This window comes from Colletotrichum acutatum (assembly GCF_030867785.1).
Source record: "Colletotrichum acutatum strain CBS 112980 chromosome Unknown BDZ83scaffold_17, whole genome shotgun sequence".
Classification (NCBI taxonomy): domain Eukaryota; kingdom Fungi; phylum Ascomycota; class Sordariomycetes; order Glomerellales; family Glomerellaceae; genus Colletotrichum; species Colletotrichum acutatum.
Window position 1 is genome coordinate 314,772 of NW_026849011.1, and position 16,407 is coordinate 331,178.

A 16,407-nucleotide genomic window follows, 5' to 3' on the forward strand; every position below is an offset into this window, starting at 1 on the left:
CAATGGCCTGGATTTTGGCTTGCGAATTCCGAGCAATGACACCCCCAGAGAGGAAGGGGAGGGGTTGATTGAGATCCATGACTAGAGGCATCGTTTCATTGCAGCGGGGGAGACAAGCGTGAACTTTGTTATTTGCCTGCTTTGTGACTGTCCATCCTACATTTTGAGAGCTTCTCCCCTCCCCATGCTAGGCTAAGTGAAGATCAGGGACGGGACACATCATCCCAAGAAACACGAACCACGTCACCGGCGTTTAATTGCGCCTCGAGAGCTGGTGGTGTGAAGACGGGGAAATAACAACTCGGAGGAAACCTATTTACTCTAGAGAGGTGTGCATTCAGAAAGGAAAGAAACAAGCCGCTTGCCAGTCGGTAGTGAAAGATTGCCGAGTCAGAAATGGGTTGAAATCTCACGGCAGGCAAGCTCAAAACTTGGTTGGAAGCTTGAAGGGTGTGATGGCCATGAGACCGCAAAAGCAGCAAGAGTGAGAGAGATGGTGGCCCTCCATGTCCCGCGCCGGTAGAGTGCTTCTCCGCGAGATCCACGTGTCAAGCTTCCTTCCGCCCTCTAGTCCAACTCCAGCTCATCAAGAACCTTTCCGCCGAAACGCTCTCACCGAGGATGAGAGGGACACACCCCAACGCCGCCATCGTCATCCGGTCATTTGCACTCCGTTGCCCCGGGACAGCGTTCCCCGGACGTTGAATTATTCTGATGACCCTGCAGCGGAATGCCGGGGTACACTGGCGACGTGAACAAACCGTTCGAGTCAGAAGATCTAGACCGTTAGGATCTACCGACTATTACAACTTATCCGTCCTTACTTGGCAATATAGATGCAGGTCCCGTGTGCACACGGTTAGTGACGACAAGACAAGGAAACGCGGATTTCCTTCGCGGGCTTGACGTTAGACACGTCTCCAACCCACGCCACATTACTCGTCGATATTCCGGGGAGCCAACGTTTAGTTTTCCGAGCTTCTCTAACCCGTCAATTCCGCTTCTAAGCTCCGTTTTCGACAATGCGCGGATCGAATTCTCATCAGTCCATCTTGTATTCTGCCGCTATTCCACTCTCTCGGACGACTTGGCTTCTAGGATGAGAGAGAGGAACTAAACAGGAACCCTGTCCCATCACACCGAGAAGACCACCACCCATTTCGGGAATTTCAGCGTTCGGGCTGAACCCTCAGCCTGATGTTGCTTATTACCCCAGGCTTTCTTAGACGCCCCGGCATCCGAGACAAATGAAACCATCTTCTTCGGCAGTGAGGCGCGGCAGTAAGGAGCGGCAATGAGGTCTCGTCGGCACCGTCAAGAAGTGCTAGACGTGCTGTAAGGCCAGTCATGGTCTGCCGTTGCTAACTTGATGCGGCATAGAGATCGCTCGAAGAAACACAGTCCTCTGCTATCTGCGTTTGGAGTTTCAAAGATCCAAATGGCGCCTCTGTTCCTGGTTGGCTCGCGTGGATTTGGTATGGATGCTGAACTGAGTTCTGGCAGTGATCACGCGAGCGCTCTTTGCTTGCCACTGATGTCGCTGTATTTCAGAGGCATGGTCATTGCTAGGATGGTGTTGCTAAGAAGGAGGGATTTCGGATGGATGTTTGTCGTCGAGATGCTGACGACTAAAAAAAGACAACCTTTGGGTGCAAACGATTGCAGACATGATATCGACTTTCCAGCACATGTTGTAGACCCCGAGCTCATATGGTGTGAGTTACGTTACCACTGATCAAAAGCTTATAGATTTAGCAATGATAATTGACGCTTAATGCCTTAGATAATGATGCGTGGATTGAAAATGGCCGAAATGTACTGCAAGATGGAAAGCCAGGCATCCCCGAATGGCAGGTGCCGTCTCTCTCCCGGCTGTGGGGCAAAGACCCGGGACAGGTCCGGATGGCCGGTCTCCACCCGGCATGACGTCCGCAACTTCCTCCGGGTTCAAAGGCATGATACAGAGGAATATAGTGGTGCCGTATATAAGTGGAAATCGAAATTTAAGCACGCGTATGATATGAACTATATTCTTTCCTTGTCTCGAGGCTGGCGGACAATGGGATATCGAGCGGGAATCTTCGCAACCTTTGCTCATTGCAAAGACTTGGGGCCTTACAGACTTGATTCGGTACATGGGAATTGCGCTTGCGGCTTGACTGGCATTCAGACACTGAACTAATTATGTGGTCCCCAAGTCGAACATATGTTTCTCGTCTATCTTTTTCTTCTTCTTTTTAAATCAATTGTTGAGTCGAGATGCTGGACAGATGAGCCTTGCTTCCAGCCTTGGTATTGCCCCTGTCATGGTGGAGCTGTAGCCTACACGCTCTTCTTGGTGTTCCCATCAATGCCGTTCCCCGTCAATGAAAGTAGCAAGTCTGACATTCCAGATGGAGCTTCGTGGGTTACTCAGACCTCGATCATTTGATCCTACGGCAATATGCGTACAAATCACCGAGAGGCCACCCAAAGCTCAAAGGTCGCGGCCGAACCAATTTCGTAGGCGGCTCATGTGGTCGCTCCCGCAATGCCGGCGACGCCGGCAGCTCCATAAGCGAGGCAGGACAGGCTGGGGCCCGGTGAGCAGGTGACTGAGCTCGAGACCCAGGCCTGGCCATCGCCGAGAGCTTGGGCCCGGCTTGGAAAGCTACGTCACCGCCGAACCACCTATCGTCGATGCTGTCTGCTATAGCATATGGCCCAAGGTAACCGGAGAGCTACATTGAGTTCCCCGGCTGGGATATTGTTTGCAATGAAGACAACCCACATTGATGCCAATTACGATATTCCAGATGAAAGCGGTAAAGTGCTCGTCAAAGAATGCTTAGTTTCCCCTCGTGAGAAAGTCACAGCTCCCAGCCAGCAATGCCGAAGCCACCACCTGGGAGCGAAATGCACCTCGGCACCTGACGCGGACAAGCTCTAATGCGCGGTGCCAGCTGCCAGCGCCCAGGCCGCCGATCCTTGGTGCCCTCGTGACGGTCAACGCCAGGCAGGCAGTCAAGGGCAAGGGGCAGGGGAGATGGGACAGAGTGCCAAAGGCATGGCTTCAGAAGTCCAGTCTGGGGGAGAGTGAGGGGGTGAGGAGTGAGTAGCCGCGGAACCTACAACCCTGAAGTGAGCCACGCGACATGTGCGCATCAGGCCTTTGACAATCCTGCTAAACGTTGATCCGTTGTGAACGTTGTCCGTAGGTAGGTTACACCGTTACAGGCTTATCCGTACTCCCTACAGCATGTCTTTCCAACCGTGCCAGAGCGTGCTTTCGGGGCATCGATAGGGTGACATTCCTGACGAACATCTCACGCCACAAAACAGCAGGCCATTTGCCAATGCTGCGTCGCGCTCGTTGATGAAGCAGAGTCTTGGAGATCACTGTCTCTCGCTAGGTAGTTCATCAGAGTCTCAATGTCACTTCGTAATCGCAGTCGACTCCTCGCCGTGTCTTACTACCCCCAAGGTGCTGCTCCCCCCCGACCGATAGCAATATCCGACATTGAAAGACATGAAACCTCCCCTCTTTCATCCCATGTTAGCCATCTAGGGGGCGGCCAGCCTCGCCGTACAGAGTTTACAGGCCTCGTCACTTGACCGGTTCCCTTTCGCCGAAAACGACCTTTGGCCCGTCCACTGTCCAGTCTTCTCCCTCTCTCCATGGGGAAGAGCAGAAGAGCCAGGGATGGGTGTGTCTGGGGGAAGGGAAGATGGAGAAGACAAAGAGAGGAACACGCTGCTACGCTGCTCCAGGCGTCAGTCTTCGCCCGGCCGGCTGGGGCAGGTCGATGCGGCGCTCGACCACAGAGAAAACGGCGCCCTAGGGTATGGATGGATGGAATCATGGATGGCAGCGACGTCTGGTGTGTTGGACGCCTGAGTAGGAGAGAAGAGTGGCGTGGACGCAGCATCAACGCTTTGATGAACGCGGAACCCTTCTCTGTCAAAGCAGAACGTCGCTGGGCCTCCGGATGACAATCCGAACTGGTGGGTGTCTGCCCTTCAACCACATAGTCCTCTTACAAGAGTCATAAGGGTGTATTCCAGGCGTCCAGCGCTGCACCGTTGCCACGTCTGTTTGGTTGTCGGTCTGATCTCTGATCTCGGGGCCCCGGGGAACGGCGGGTCGACTTCCAGGTCCCGTCCCTTTTCACCATTTTCCGCATATCTGTACGGATTGTGACCTTGCGTTTGGATGTACCTATTCGTCTTTGCTTGACCCTTGCTTTTTTATTTTCTTATTTCCCTTCGACTATTTGTATTCGTCCGTTTCCATGTTGCCCTCCGTTATCTTGGCATCACTTTCAGCAACGTCATTCTGCAAAGTTGTGGTTTCCGTTCGTTCCCCTGGCAGAATTCCGGTAGTTCGGTCCACATACTCAGCCAAGTGCGCCGCAAAGTGACACAGCAGTGTTCTCCATACGCGCGCTCTTGTTGGTGGAATCTCCATTTGCTGCAGAAACCCCAGACATCTTCATCGTCATCACATCGAAGCTACAAACCCCCGATGCTGTCAGTGACTGCGAATTAAGTTATGCGAAACTGAGCGACAAGCCAAAACGGATAACGGACGGAAGAGCTGCGAGTCAAAAGACGGTCCGTCCTCAAGGACGTGCGAGCAAACGGAGATCAAAATAATAAAATAATCGAATAAATAAAAATACATTGGAGGCAATACTCCAAAATTCGAAAATATTCCAACAACGGCTTCCAGAACACCGCGCACGTCCTCTCTCATTTCAACAAGGGGTCGGCCTGTCACAGAAACCTCTTCCCATCCCCCCCAGAGAGAGCCAATCTCCCTGCCACGTTTTTTATTTTCTCCCCTTCTGAGCGCTCTCTACTGAAGCGGAGAATCTCCGCGGTAGAGACAGAGACCAGAGACAAGGCCGAACCACCCTCCTCCTTGTTTGACGGCCCCAGCATCGTGGTAGCGACCACACCGGGTACGGAACCGCGTCCCGGAGCCAGGCTCATCCCAGTTCCTGATTGCGAGCCAGCTCCATGACTCGCAGATTGCCGTCGGCGAAGACTTGAACTTGGAGAGCCGCCCCCCTCGTGAACCAGTGAATGACGGAACTTTGGTCTCCCATTGGGGAAGTCAGTACCGGCCGGCCCTTCTTTTGTAACCTCTATTTAACTACATGTACGTAAACGTATCGTCTTTGTAGGTTGCAGATGCTGCTTTAGGTGGTTGCGCTCAGATGGGAAGAAGCCATGCCAAATAATACGGGGTTGCGGCTTATGAGTCGGCCGGAGCGACCCTCGAAGAACGTACCTGCCTGCCGCCGTCCATCGCCACAGCGTGGCAGGCTGTGAGGCGATCCAGATAGTTCTCTTGCCATGGCTTTAGAGTAGAGCTGGTCTGGAAGCCTGGAAGGCATATCGAGGGAGCGTGCACCGACGACGCACTGATTCCGAAAGATGTGAACATGACTCTCTCCCCTCCAGGCTCTTCGCGTCTTACACTCCAAGAAACTTCGGGGGCCAGAAGACTTGCGCGGCCCGCTGTGGTCGCCCAGGGAAGGGGGTGCCAGACTTTGGGACGATCGGAGGGGCTTTTATGGAGTATGGACACGGGGGCTTGGGCTCTTTCTTTCAAACCGTGGCTATTGCGTAAGGCCTCACCGAGATTCTGGACATGGGGGCATTATTTCATTTTTTTTTCTTAACTGTGATGTTCACGATGTTTTCGATTCGATGAACGGTGGGGGGAATTCGCAGAGTTTTTGGCTCACATTCAAATTTTGATAGTGGAGTTTTTGGAGTTGAATGACAGGTCGAAATAGCACGAACATGTCGGATCCGTACCTTGCATGGAAACTACGGCGTTACGACGGCAAAATTAGGCACCTTCCGAGACCTCCGTACCTTGCGTGGGTTCATGTTCCTTTCGGAGCCTCTCCGATGCGTACGGGGGGGGTTTGACTGACCATACGCGGCTCTGGAATTTGTCACCAATGGCAGCAGCACCACTGTTGAAAGAGGAAAACTCTTCGAATCGAGCGGGTGCCGCTTCCCGTTCGGAATGTGAGGTGTGAAGTGCGGATAGCTGAGTCTACTTTCGGGATTCGGGAGTAGCATTGAGACTACATCATCAAGTTCACGCCACTCTCATGTACACAAAGCCATCAAGACCGCGCTGCCTACCTTCAGTATCATATGGTTCCTAGCAGCTTTGCCTAATACTACAAGTCGGAGAAAGGATCGGTAGCACTGCGGCTCCTTTGCGGGCTAGGGAAAGGGCACATGGCACGACTTGTCCAGGCCCATCGTTCGCCCCAATCCTAGTGCATTTACGACTACAATATGGGGATGCGCTTGGGGTTGACCGTCCCGGTCACGAGTTCATAAGGTGTGGAGGAGGCAAAGAAAGAATTCGGCCGATTTCACAGCGAGAAGGGGTTTAGTCTGGACTCTGAAGACGAGTGTTGTCGGGCAGTCCTTGTTTGACTGACTCCTTTCCTCCCAAGAAACTGGGATTGTTTTTATCGAGCCCGAGTAGAAGACAGGGGGATGCTGTTCGTCGGGCGTCGAAAATGGTAGGGGGAGAGGGGTGCGCCGTTATTCTTTGCGGAGAGAAGAGTGATAACGGTTTTGGGTTCTTGAAATGGCACACTTGTCAGCCTCAAAAATAAACACAATGTACGAATAATTCGTAAAAGTAGCCACATGATATGGGTGCAACCCCCAGGACCGGCAGGCAATTGTGATCCTTGAATGCTTTGCCAAACTTTGGTCAAGCATGGCCCCCCTCTTCCCCGTATCCGTTGCTGTGGTAGAAGCGAGCTGTCATGCCCATCTTCAGCGGCTCTTGCAAGTCTTTTGTGGGGTAATTTTACCAGAAGGTGTCGGGTCATAGCCGCCGTCCCGAGGATATTCATCGGGTCATTCATTCACTGCGTCGCTTTGGATCTTTCTAGGCTGAATGAAGACTGCCGGCTTTTTGTGTTAATTTCCGGGACGAGAGGGTAGAATTAGCTTGTGCAAGCCAGTATTACGAAGAGCGTTGTAAGCTAGTAAGAAAAGCATCAATATTCAGTTGTTGCGATCCAATGACAGCAGTGAGAGAAGCAGACCACACGCAGGACGTACGTCCTGCGTAGACTGAAAGGCAGAGCCTCAGCCATCACGAATCATCACGTGTGAAAATCACACCAGACTAGAAAACAGAGGGAAGCTGGAGCCACCGGTCCAGACCCCGGGGCCCTCGCCGCATGAAGCACCTCCTCCTCGTCGAACGCGTACCTGCATGCGCATGACGAAAGTCGCGCGATACAAAAAGGGTGGAGGGCGGAGGTGGAGGAGGGGGGGCTCTGCGGTGGAGTCATGTTTCCCGTCGTCCCAAGTTGAGAGCATCACAGGATATACGTAAGACCCGGGAAAATACGGGTTGCTGGCAGCGCATAGAGTTGGGGGGATTCAGCGAGTCACCTACAACTTACTTTGAATCCCAAGTTATCCCAACCGAGAGTTCGTCGGTGTATGGCTCGTAGAAATCTCGCATTAATAGATTCGGATGAGAGGCCCGGCTTGGAGGAGGTTGGGAATCGTGATCTGAAGGAAGATTCAGAGAGGGAAGAGGGATGTTGAGCGAGGTCATGGGGGTCCCCGAACGAATGCTCTGTATTCGGGACGGACTTGACCTTATTTTGGCTCTCATACGGGTACGTCTTTCTCATACTATAGAGGTTGCATAGGACCCTGCGGGCTCTGGTTGCTGATTCATGACACAGGAAGCTTGGGGCAACTTCACATGTCGAAAATTAACAGCTTCCTTCTCTGCTTCTCATACTGCACAACTTGCGACGTTGACTGTTTGTCTGGGGAGTCAGGAAAGGCATTTCACATGCAATCACTTGACGCGGACAAGTCAACTCGATGACGGCATTATTGGGCCTTTATAACCTTGGAATATTGATGAAGCAGGTTTTAGGCATTCGACTCATGATATTGATTGCCGGAAGAAGACTCAAGCGGCGAGTTGCAGGTCTGGAGTGTGTATGCTTCATATCGCGACACGATCGGCTTGAGTCGCGCGTATGAAGGGGCGTATGGTCCTGAGCCTCTGAGGTGACTTGGTGAATCTGGGGTACGGGGAAGAAAACCCAGGGCAAGCAGCCAAGCGCACCAGGACAAATTCGTTGCTTACGGTAACACAAGCACGGCAATGACTTATTGATGCCACCCGATACAGCTAAGAGCAGGTCAGACAAGCTAGCGGTAGGTAGTGAAAAGCCAAAATGTTGAAATTTGAGACGGCCTCAAGGTCATTGAGTTTCTTCGCCATGATTGCCAATGAGATACTCAACGATGAGACCGTTGCCAAGAATCCGGGGAGGCGTTTCCGGTCAACGTGACTGAGCCGCACGGCATAGCGGCCAGAACATCCGCCGTCCGCGCCGTCCAACCAAGACACACACGACTACCTAGTTGGACAGTTCGCGCCATCCCACGAGAGAAGAAAGGGAGTTGGAGGGTGGTTCTCGGAGAGGCTGCCGACGTAAGCCGGAGTGCGCACCAATCTTACACGCGCCGGAATCCCGGGGCAGCTAGCCCGGAGGACCTGGTGATGCGCCGGGAGAACGTCAGAGCGTCACACCGGTGCTGATTTCTTCCCTTCGCCCAGATGAAGTAGAAGAATGTCTCGCGTGGCTTGTAAAGTATGTGGTGACGATATTGGATCCCATTCGCCATCAGGCGTTCGCGCTATTGTAGCTCCTGTGACCGGTGCTATTTCGACGCTAGGAGAAGAACTCCCCGGTGGTAAGGCGGACTAGTCGTTCAATCTAGACTCGAGTCCAAATCTTTCTATTCATCTTGATCTTCACCGCATGGTGCTAAAGAGTTCCTGCTAGCGTGAAGCAAGTTGGCCATAGGATGAAAACTACTAGCTAGGAGAACATGGGCAAAGCTCCCCGGAGCTGTTGGAAGCTAAGAGGCGAGCTATCAAATATCTATTGCCCTCAGGCGCGAGCTTCCGGTGCAGACGGCGCCGAAAGTCAAAATGCGAACTCACGAACTAGAACGTCTCACTAAGGATGCTGATGACGAACGTTGGAGCCCCATTGCTTCAGGGAGAGACATGCGACACAAAGGGGACGTTTTCAAGGCTCATCGGTTTGGTAGTGTCACCATTGACCATCGCCAACCGTGAAGATCACTTTGAGGCTTGTTGACCGAGATGGAGTCACTTGTTATATCCGCACCTTGCTCACCGGTGAGCGGTCTACTGTAATGTCATCCCACAATACTTCCCCGCAAAATCTCACACCCAGCCGAGCCTTTCACGTCGCGCAAGTTCTCTCTCTCCCTACCGAACTTGCATGGCGCGTCCTTCCACATTTGCCTTCCTAGTCTATTCCTGCAAGGAGCACAAGGGGTCATCACAGGGGGGCGGGGACATTGCAGAAGGATTCAGGGTATCACATCTGATCTGATCTTTCCTTCTCCCCCTCTCCCCGGGGCCGGTCTCGTGCGAGAAAAGGATGCAGAGGAACAGAGGAAGATATGCCCAAACAGAGAAGCACGGGCCCGAGCTCCGGAAGCGGTGTTAGTGCGAGCTGTAGTCCGTCGATCCAGCGGGTTGGGTTCTCCGGGGACGTCCTCCCGGTGGCCCCCGGCGAGCCGGTGAACTTTACCCCGGGGCAAATGCACGATTCTGATTCGTGGGCTTTCTTCAGCACCATGGATGGAGGGGCATGGGAATTGTGCTTTCGGCTTCACTTTTCGCTTAGCGACTTTTAGGAACGTGGCTTTTTCTCCTCCTCTCTCAAAATGTCTTTCTACGTTTTGTTCTCGACGTAAGACATGGGGGTTTTCAACAGGATGCAGGATGGGGTTTTGATGCAAGGTAGGGGGGTAGAAGAGAACTAATTTGGCTGGTGCGGATGGGTGGGTGCGGAGACGATGGTGGCGTTGGGATGTTCTTCAAGAGGGTGTATAGAATCGGGGAGATACCTTGAGTGAGCTGGGGTACGACAATTAGAATATTGCAATATTTTAATTCCAATATTTTATCAACAATCCTTTAGGAAATTCTTATTTTGTTTTCCATTCTCTTATTTTCCTACCCCTGATATACTTTGAAAAAAACAGTGATGTTCCATTTCCAATACATTCCCCCAGCAAATCCGTCACAAGTCACCTCAGCCCCCTCAAACAAAGATGTGATGGTGGTAAGAAGCGCTTACCTCCCAACCAACCGCGCCACCATTCACAACTCTCAGCCCTCTGTCCCATTCGCTGTGCCCATTTTACCCCAATCATAACTCGTACATCAACACTCATGTGACGGATTACGACAAGAATAACGTCCAATCGCAACGGAGATAAATCAAGAATGGTTCCCATCACATCTTTTGCCCAGCCACACACAACTCACACATAAGCGACCTCTATTGCACAATTGGATTTGTGCATAGCGAATGTTATCCGCCCGTGTGCCGCCCATGGGGTGTAGTCGTCGGATCGGCGCTTGCGTGGGGTTTCCGGAGGGCTGGCGGCAGTTGAGATGTTCATCACCGTTACGCTTTTGGTGGTCATGAGGGTGTGCGGGAGCTGCCTTTGATGTTTGATGGGGGTACTATTGGCGTTTGAGGATTTGGTGTTTCTTAGTCTGATTTCTTTCTTCGTATTGGCGAGGCGACTTTATGATCAACATGGGGGAAAGTATCTAGACATCTCAAACATGGAAGGGCGGTTCCAAGTGTAGGAAAGTGGATTGAGACCCTGCTTGTATGTACCTGCTCTTTTGAACGACAAAAGAAGTACAGTTGAAAATTCGTGATTTGCACAAGAGGCCGATGAATAGTCCGATATTGATATCTGGGGGTGGAAAAGGCAAAAAAAAACAACAGGAGCCGACCGAGGTTCGAACGCAGGAGTCCTGAAGAGTACGGAGCATCACGTACTAGTCAGCACTTCACGGCTTTCACCCCTCGGTCACCAGGCCCGATACTTGTTGTTAGGAAAGAGGGCACCGGACATCTCATAAGGCCTGCGTGTTCTGGTACCACGATGTTTATTCAGTGATGGAAAGTGCGTATTCCTTTCAGGAAGCTGAAGAATCCCACCACCACTACCCATCGTCTATCCACCTTAATCCTTCTTCGCAGCAGCAGCCGCACCACCACCAACCCTCTTGAACTTCCTCGGGTCCTTACGACTCATCAACTTACGGTCTCGCGTACCCTTACCGCCCTCCCAGAACCCCTTACCCTTCCGCCCAATGACGCTCCGGCCGCAGAACCCGCACGCCTCGGGTGAATACCGCTGCTCGCGACTGCACCAACCGCACACCATCCGGTTCGCCCACTCGTTGACGTGGTTTTCCGCCTCGTCGTGGCACCGATCGCACGGGTGCACCTTGGCGCAGCATGAGAACCGGAACCAGCGGTAGCTCTTGCGGTAGTGCGCGCAGGCGCCGCGGTCCGGGAGCGGGGTGCCCGCGTGGAGACCGAGTTTCTCGGCCTTCTTCACGGGTCCCGTCGTCGGGGCCGCGAGCCCTCCCGCGGAGAGCGCCAAGAACTTGACGGTGGGGATCTTGAATGTGAATTTGCCGTGACAGGTGCGGCAGACGTTTGTGACGGCGTCGCCGCGGACGGCGACGAGCCCTTGGCTTGCGGTGGAGCATTTGGCGCAGACGGGGATGAAGGTGCTGGGGAGCATGTCGGAGACGGTGCAGCCCGTGAGGTCGACGAAGCCGGCGCGGGTCGAGTTTGCGTGGACGAGCGTCTGGCGGAACTGCGCTGCTAGACCGGCGGCGCACTTGCGGCAGGCTGAGGTCTGGGGAACCTCGTGCTTGAGGCCGGTGATCTCGTTGATGGTCTTGCAGCGCGAGCATTTCACGCTCAGGTTGAGGATGGAGACCTGGAAGAGCTCGATACTGTGGAGCTCAATGGTCGGGAAGGAGATGGATGTGCCCCTTTCCGGGGTGAGGCCGGAGGAGAGGCCGGGTGGTTCTGCGTCGAGGTCGGCGCCGCCTTCGTCCGAGTCGTCATCTGAGTCGTAGCTGTCTGATGAATCTGTGTTGTCTTCAGCGGCGCCGGGACGGCTCCATTCCGGCGGGCGCGGGATGACTTTGATGTGGCCGCGGTCATCATCATCCATAGCCGATGCCTTTGCCTTGGAATCCTTTTCAGGTTCCTGCGTCAACACGGGCTGAGCAACAGCAGCAGGATTGGGCGGCGCCGCTGCCTGCTTTGCTAAGACGTGCATATTCTGAGCCAAATAGTTCAGATGGCTCGTGAGAGTCATCTGCTTCTGCTCCGCTGCCTTCTGTACGTAGAGCTCCTCCAAGGGCTCGGCATCTTGCGAGTCACACTCGTTGAGCTGAATACGCAGCGGTTGCAGCGGGTATAGCAGCGGCACAATAAGATGGACCGTCTTGACGCCTTGCAATCCGGGAGAGAGCTCAGCGCGACGGCGAGGCTCCAAAGGGAGCGTGTAGACGATGCCGTCCGGTGAGCGGCGATATAAAGACAGCCGTCCCATGCGTGTCTCCAACTGCCGCGTCTCCTGTGCGCGGCGGGCTTTGGCAGCCGCCATTTCCTCCTTGGTGAAGTACTCTTCAGGAGTGTAGTGCCTCACAGGCGGCGCCGGTGCAGGGGATGGTGCCTGTGTGATCTGCGTCGCCGGGCCCGGGATGGCCGCGATGGCGGCGGCCTCGAGGTGGCGGGTATCCTTCACGCCCTCGTCCTTGTAGGTGACCAACTTCACGGTAGCTACCTCCTGCTCGGACAGGAACTTTTCCAGGTTCTTGTCCAGGGCGTAGGTGAGGGCGAGAAGTGTAGCGCCTCGACGTTCCTCGACGAGCCTCTCCCACCCCCGCTCAATGTTGATGCAGAAGCCGCGCGGGATATCGCTATTCCGCACGTGCAGGACAGGGACAGCATCGGGGTAATCCTCCGGCACGCGGAGGTCGCACTGCAAGTGCTCCAACTCAAAGGGAAAGTCCGGATCCGAAGGCTTGATGCGGAAGACCAGAGATGTGGTGGTGCCGTCTGCGGCGGTGGATTCGCGGGGCGAGTAGCGCTTGCGCAGCTGCTCGAGCTGGTAGCCGCGGGGATCCTTCGACTGAGCCTCCGGAACGGGTTTAGGGACCACGCGGTCGGTGCGAGGCCTGGGAACGGCCTGCTGGTGGGTGTTGCCGCCTTGTTTTGTGAGGGAAATCATGGTTGGGCGTGGTGTAAGGAATTGGAAATGCTCAACGTTGGAAATTGTGGATGAGCTGAACGAGATGAAATGCAGAAAGAACAGGGAGAAATGGGTGAACTGCGGGTTGAGCAGTGCTTGTCCGTCTCTTGATGAGCTACCTTAGCTGGCAAAGGCGAGTATTAAAGGTTGCTGTCGAAGAGAAGCCGTTCGGGACGATGTCGGAGCGAAGAGGCTGTATTTGACAATTCCGCGTGTAGTCAGTCGGGTGGCGATGATTGACGATGAGCCCAGGTGGGTTTGGCCCCGGACCGGATGTAGTGGAATCTCCGAGTCGCTTCCCAGTCTGCAGGTACGACAGGGTGCTGAGACTTTCAGCGGCGTTGCGTTATGCTGCGATTAGTCGACGTGACTCATAATGGGGCACCAACTTGTCCACGCTAACAAATATCCCCTGGAGGAGCCGGCAAACGTGTTAGTGCACGGTCTTGTTTCTGCTGCCTGTCACCAATCACCTGCAGACGAGATGCATCGACGCCGGTCGACTCATCTTCGATAGTGGAAAACCAGTCATGAAAGAATATGCACGATTCAAATTAAAGCTCCAGGGGCGCTAGAGAAGTTTGCCATGCCGCAGAAAATCAATTGTTTGCACCTTGTTCGTCAAGTGGCTCTGACTACTAAGTGTACCCGCCATGTCTGGCAATGCTGATGCCTCAAGTCGGGTGTAGGATATGCTCGCATTCAATGGTGAATATACCCTGATTGATGAGCCGAATTGCGGAGACTTCCGGAATACAGCGAGGAAAGAAATGCCCATGATACTCTTTCTGTGATATATCTCTAGAAAATGTCGCGCTCGCTAGGAGACATCCTCGCCCGGGTGGCTCCTTCATCGGACTTCTTTTTGCCTTGAATTATGTTCTTCTAATAGACAGACAATCTCAGCCCACTTAGAAGACATGTTGAAACCAGCTAGAATGATTCAGGGGTCATTAATTAACGCGGGCAGATTTCGGGTTCGCCGATGAAAGATACTTTGACATCCGAATCTCCCGTCGACCGGACTTGAAGTGGACCCGTCCGGCCCCGGGTATCCACTGAACTGTCGGAGAGACGGGCCTGATTAGCATCGGGATACTTACACGGTAAACCTGCTACAGCAAGACGAGCAAACAAACTGCAGGATTTTCGCCCAAACCCTTTTACTCAACAGTGACGCGATTCCTAGTAGCCGTCTATTCAAAACAATACACACTCTGCCAAGTACCTTAGTAGATACCTTATCCCGCAAATTGCCGCGTCTTGCGAATGCTTAGAAACGAGGCCGGCCGGCGAGGCGGTGACGGTCTCATCGCAACTGGATCCTTCTGAAAGGTGTCGGAAACGGCGAGGATGAACAAGCTGACCGTTCAAACCACATCGATACATTGAATAACCGTTACATTCTCGACAGCAATTTTGAATAAGGTATTAAATATTGAATATTAAAAAAGAGAAATATATGAAGAATACAAACGGGAGGCCTGGGGTCCACCTTACGCACCGCCGTGTAACAGCCCTCCTGTCCAAGTCTCGACAAAGTGGGAGATTCAGGTTCACTTGCTCCAACTCAGGTGTCAATTTTGACAATTCTGGGCATCATCGCCAGTATTCGTGATCAAAATGATCAAAGTATGACTGAACAAAGCATACCCCCGTGGTAGAGCTTGCTGGCAGGAAAAATGACAGCTGCACAGGAAGGATGACACCCCGCATGACAATCGGATATGCGTGAGCTGGCGTGTCTCAACAACGTGATGCCGAGCACAAACACACCTACTGGTCAAGAGAATGGAGGGGGCGGTAAAGAGAATAATGTCACCGAAGACAGCCCCCGCCGCGGGGAAACCAACACAAGTGGTGCTCAATCGCTGCCCAACAAGACGCAGGAATATCGAGCCCTGGTTCTTGGTATGTCACAGGGGGCCGAACTTCGAGGTTCGCGGTATTTGGGGGCATTTTGTAACGGTGACAATGGCCCTTCCTGCGAACGTGACAAGCTATGGCCGGCTCCAAGCCACACCGACAATCCGGCAGCGGGTGCGGCGATTTGCCGCCTCACCTGGCCTCGCATCTTGTCCGCATATGCGGGCACCAAATGACCCCCCGGTATGGGAGTGCCGCTGCTGCTGTCGTAACCAGGAAACGTGGAGGGTTCAGGCGTGAGGGGCTATCAGCAGCCTTCCGTATCACTGCTGCCTTTGGGCGGCAAAACGACGCATCTAGAATTGAGACGATCGCGGTTACTGCATCGAAAGGAGGGGAGGAAAGAGGGGGATTAGTTGCACGTTTGGCCGGCATTGCTGGGAGGTACGGCAGACGCCACCGTCACGTGTAACGCAACGGCGAAGTTGATCTCGAAAACTTGGGAGGCGAGTTTCGTACCGTAGATGAACGTCCCAGAACGGTAGGCTATCGGTCTAGCCGGGGCGAAAGAGAAAGCGGTCGCAGAGAAGCCATCAGCCTACCAGCAATTGTGGTGTGAAACACTGCGGTTTGGGCGGGCATGCATTTCGTATCGAGAGAAAGAGAGATCGAATGCCCGTTGGCCCGGGGAAGTGCGACGGATGCAGCAATGCGGTGGTTCCATGTAAAGAGCAGAAGCTTGGTGAGCTTCAAAGGGACATGAAATAAGAGTAGCGAAACGTTGCAAGGTTGGAGACGGGCGAGTGGACGAGACGCGACCGCTCTCTAAACGGGGGCACCCGTGATGACGGTACGGACAGCGGTTGACAGGCTGTCAACGGCGTTTTGCGATATCTAGCAATTCGGTCAAGGGAGAATTTGGTCCTCTGCATCTAGTGTCTGTTGAACCCCCGTGCTCAGTGCTCACCTTGTCCTGGCAGCAGACCGGCGCGACGGGAAGGCATGGGAGAGGATTCGCCGGGAGCTGCAGCGGGTGGTGGTGTAGTGCCCGACCGGAAATGCAGCCCGGCCGCCACCATCATCAATCGTGTTGAGGACTTTGTGTACCAAAGAGCAAGGTATTCAATTAGATGCGGTACGGTACGTACGGGGGCGCCTCGGGAAGGCTGCGTGCGTGGGATGTGACAGCTGTTCCCTCATCTCGATGTCGATGAGATACGACCAGGACGTCTGCGAAAGCTTGGGAGGCCAATTTGGCGATAGTAGAGGCCGGAGACAGCGCGGCCTGCCTCATCAGCCGATTAATCGAGCAGATGTCAAGGCTTGTTTCCGTCGGATGGTGGTGGT

The 16,407-nt window shown here is 53.8% G+C and overlaps 2 protein-coding genes across 2 annotated transcripts; both read right to left on the bottom strand.

Moving 5' to 3' along the window:
• Window positions 1–4,970: 4,970 nt before the first annotated feature.
• Window positions 4,971–6,159, bottom strand: BDZ83DRAFT_648721 (uncharacterized protein; the record flags this gene model as incomplete). The annotated part of the gene is made up of 4 exons (XM_060510212.1): window positions 4,971–5,129; window positions 5,276–5,632; window positions 5,936–6,055; window positions 6,148–6,159. 4 exons carry the CDS (start codon window positions 6,157–6,159, stop codon window positions 4,971–4,973), a joined length of 648 nt encoding a protein of 215 aa, XP_060368514.1.
• A 4,699-nt stretch (window positions 6,160–10,858) lies between these two features.
• BDZ83DRAFT_609332 (uncharacterized protein) lies at window positions 10,859–13,468 on the bottom strand. The gene has a single exon (XM_060507524.1). The coding sequence runs from the start codon at window positions 13,171–13,173 to the stop codon at window positions 11,098–11,100; it is 2,076 nt and encodes a 691-aa protein (XP_060368515.1). The 5' UTR covers window positions 13,174–13,468; the 3' UTR covers window positions 10,859–11,097.
• Between the last annotated feature and the right edge of the window lie 2,939 nt (window positions 13,469–16,407).

Excerpts from the sequence above, each read along its gene's own strand:
- BDZ83DRAFT_609332 (XM_060507524.1), bottom strand. The coding sequence starts at position 13,173 with ATGATTTCCCTCACAAAACAAGGCGGCAACACCCACCAGCAGGCCGTT.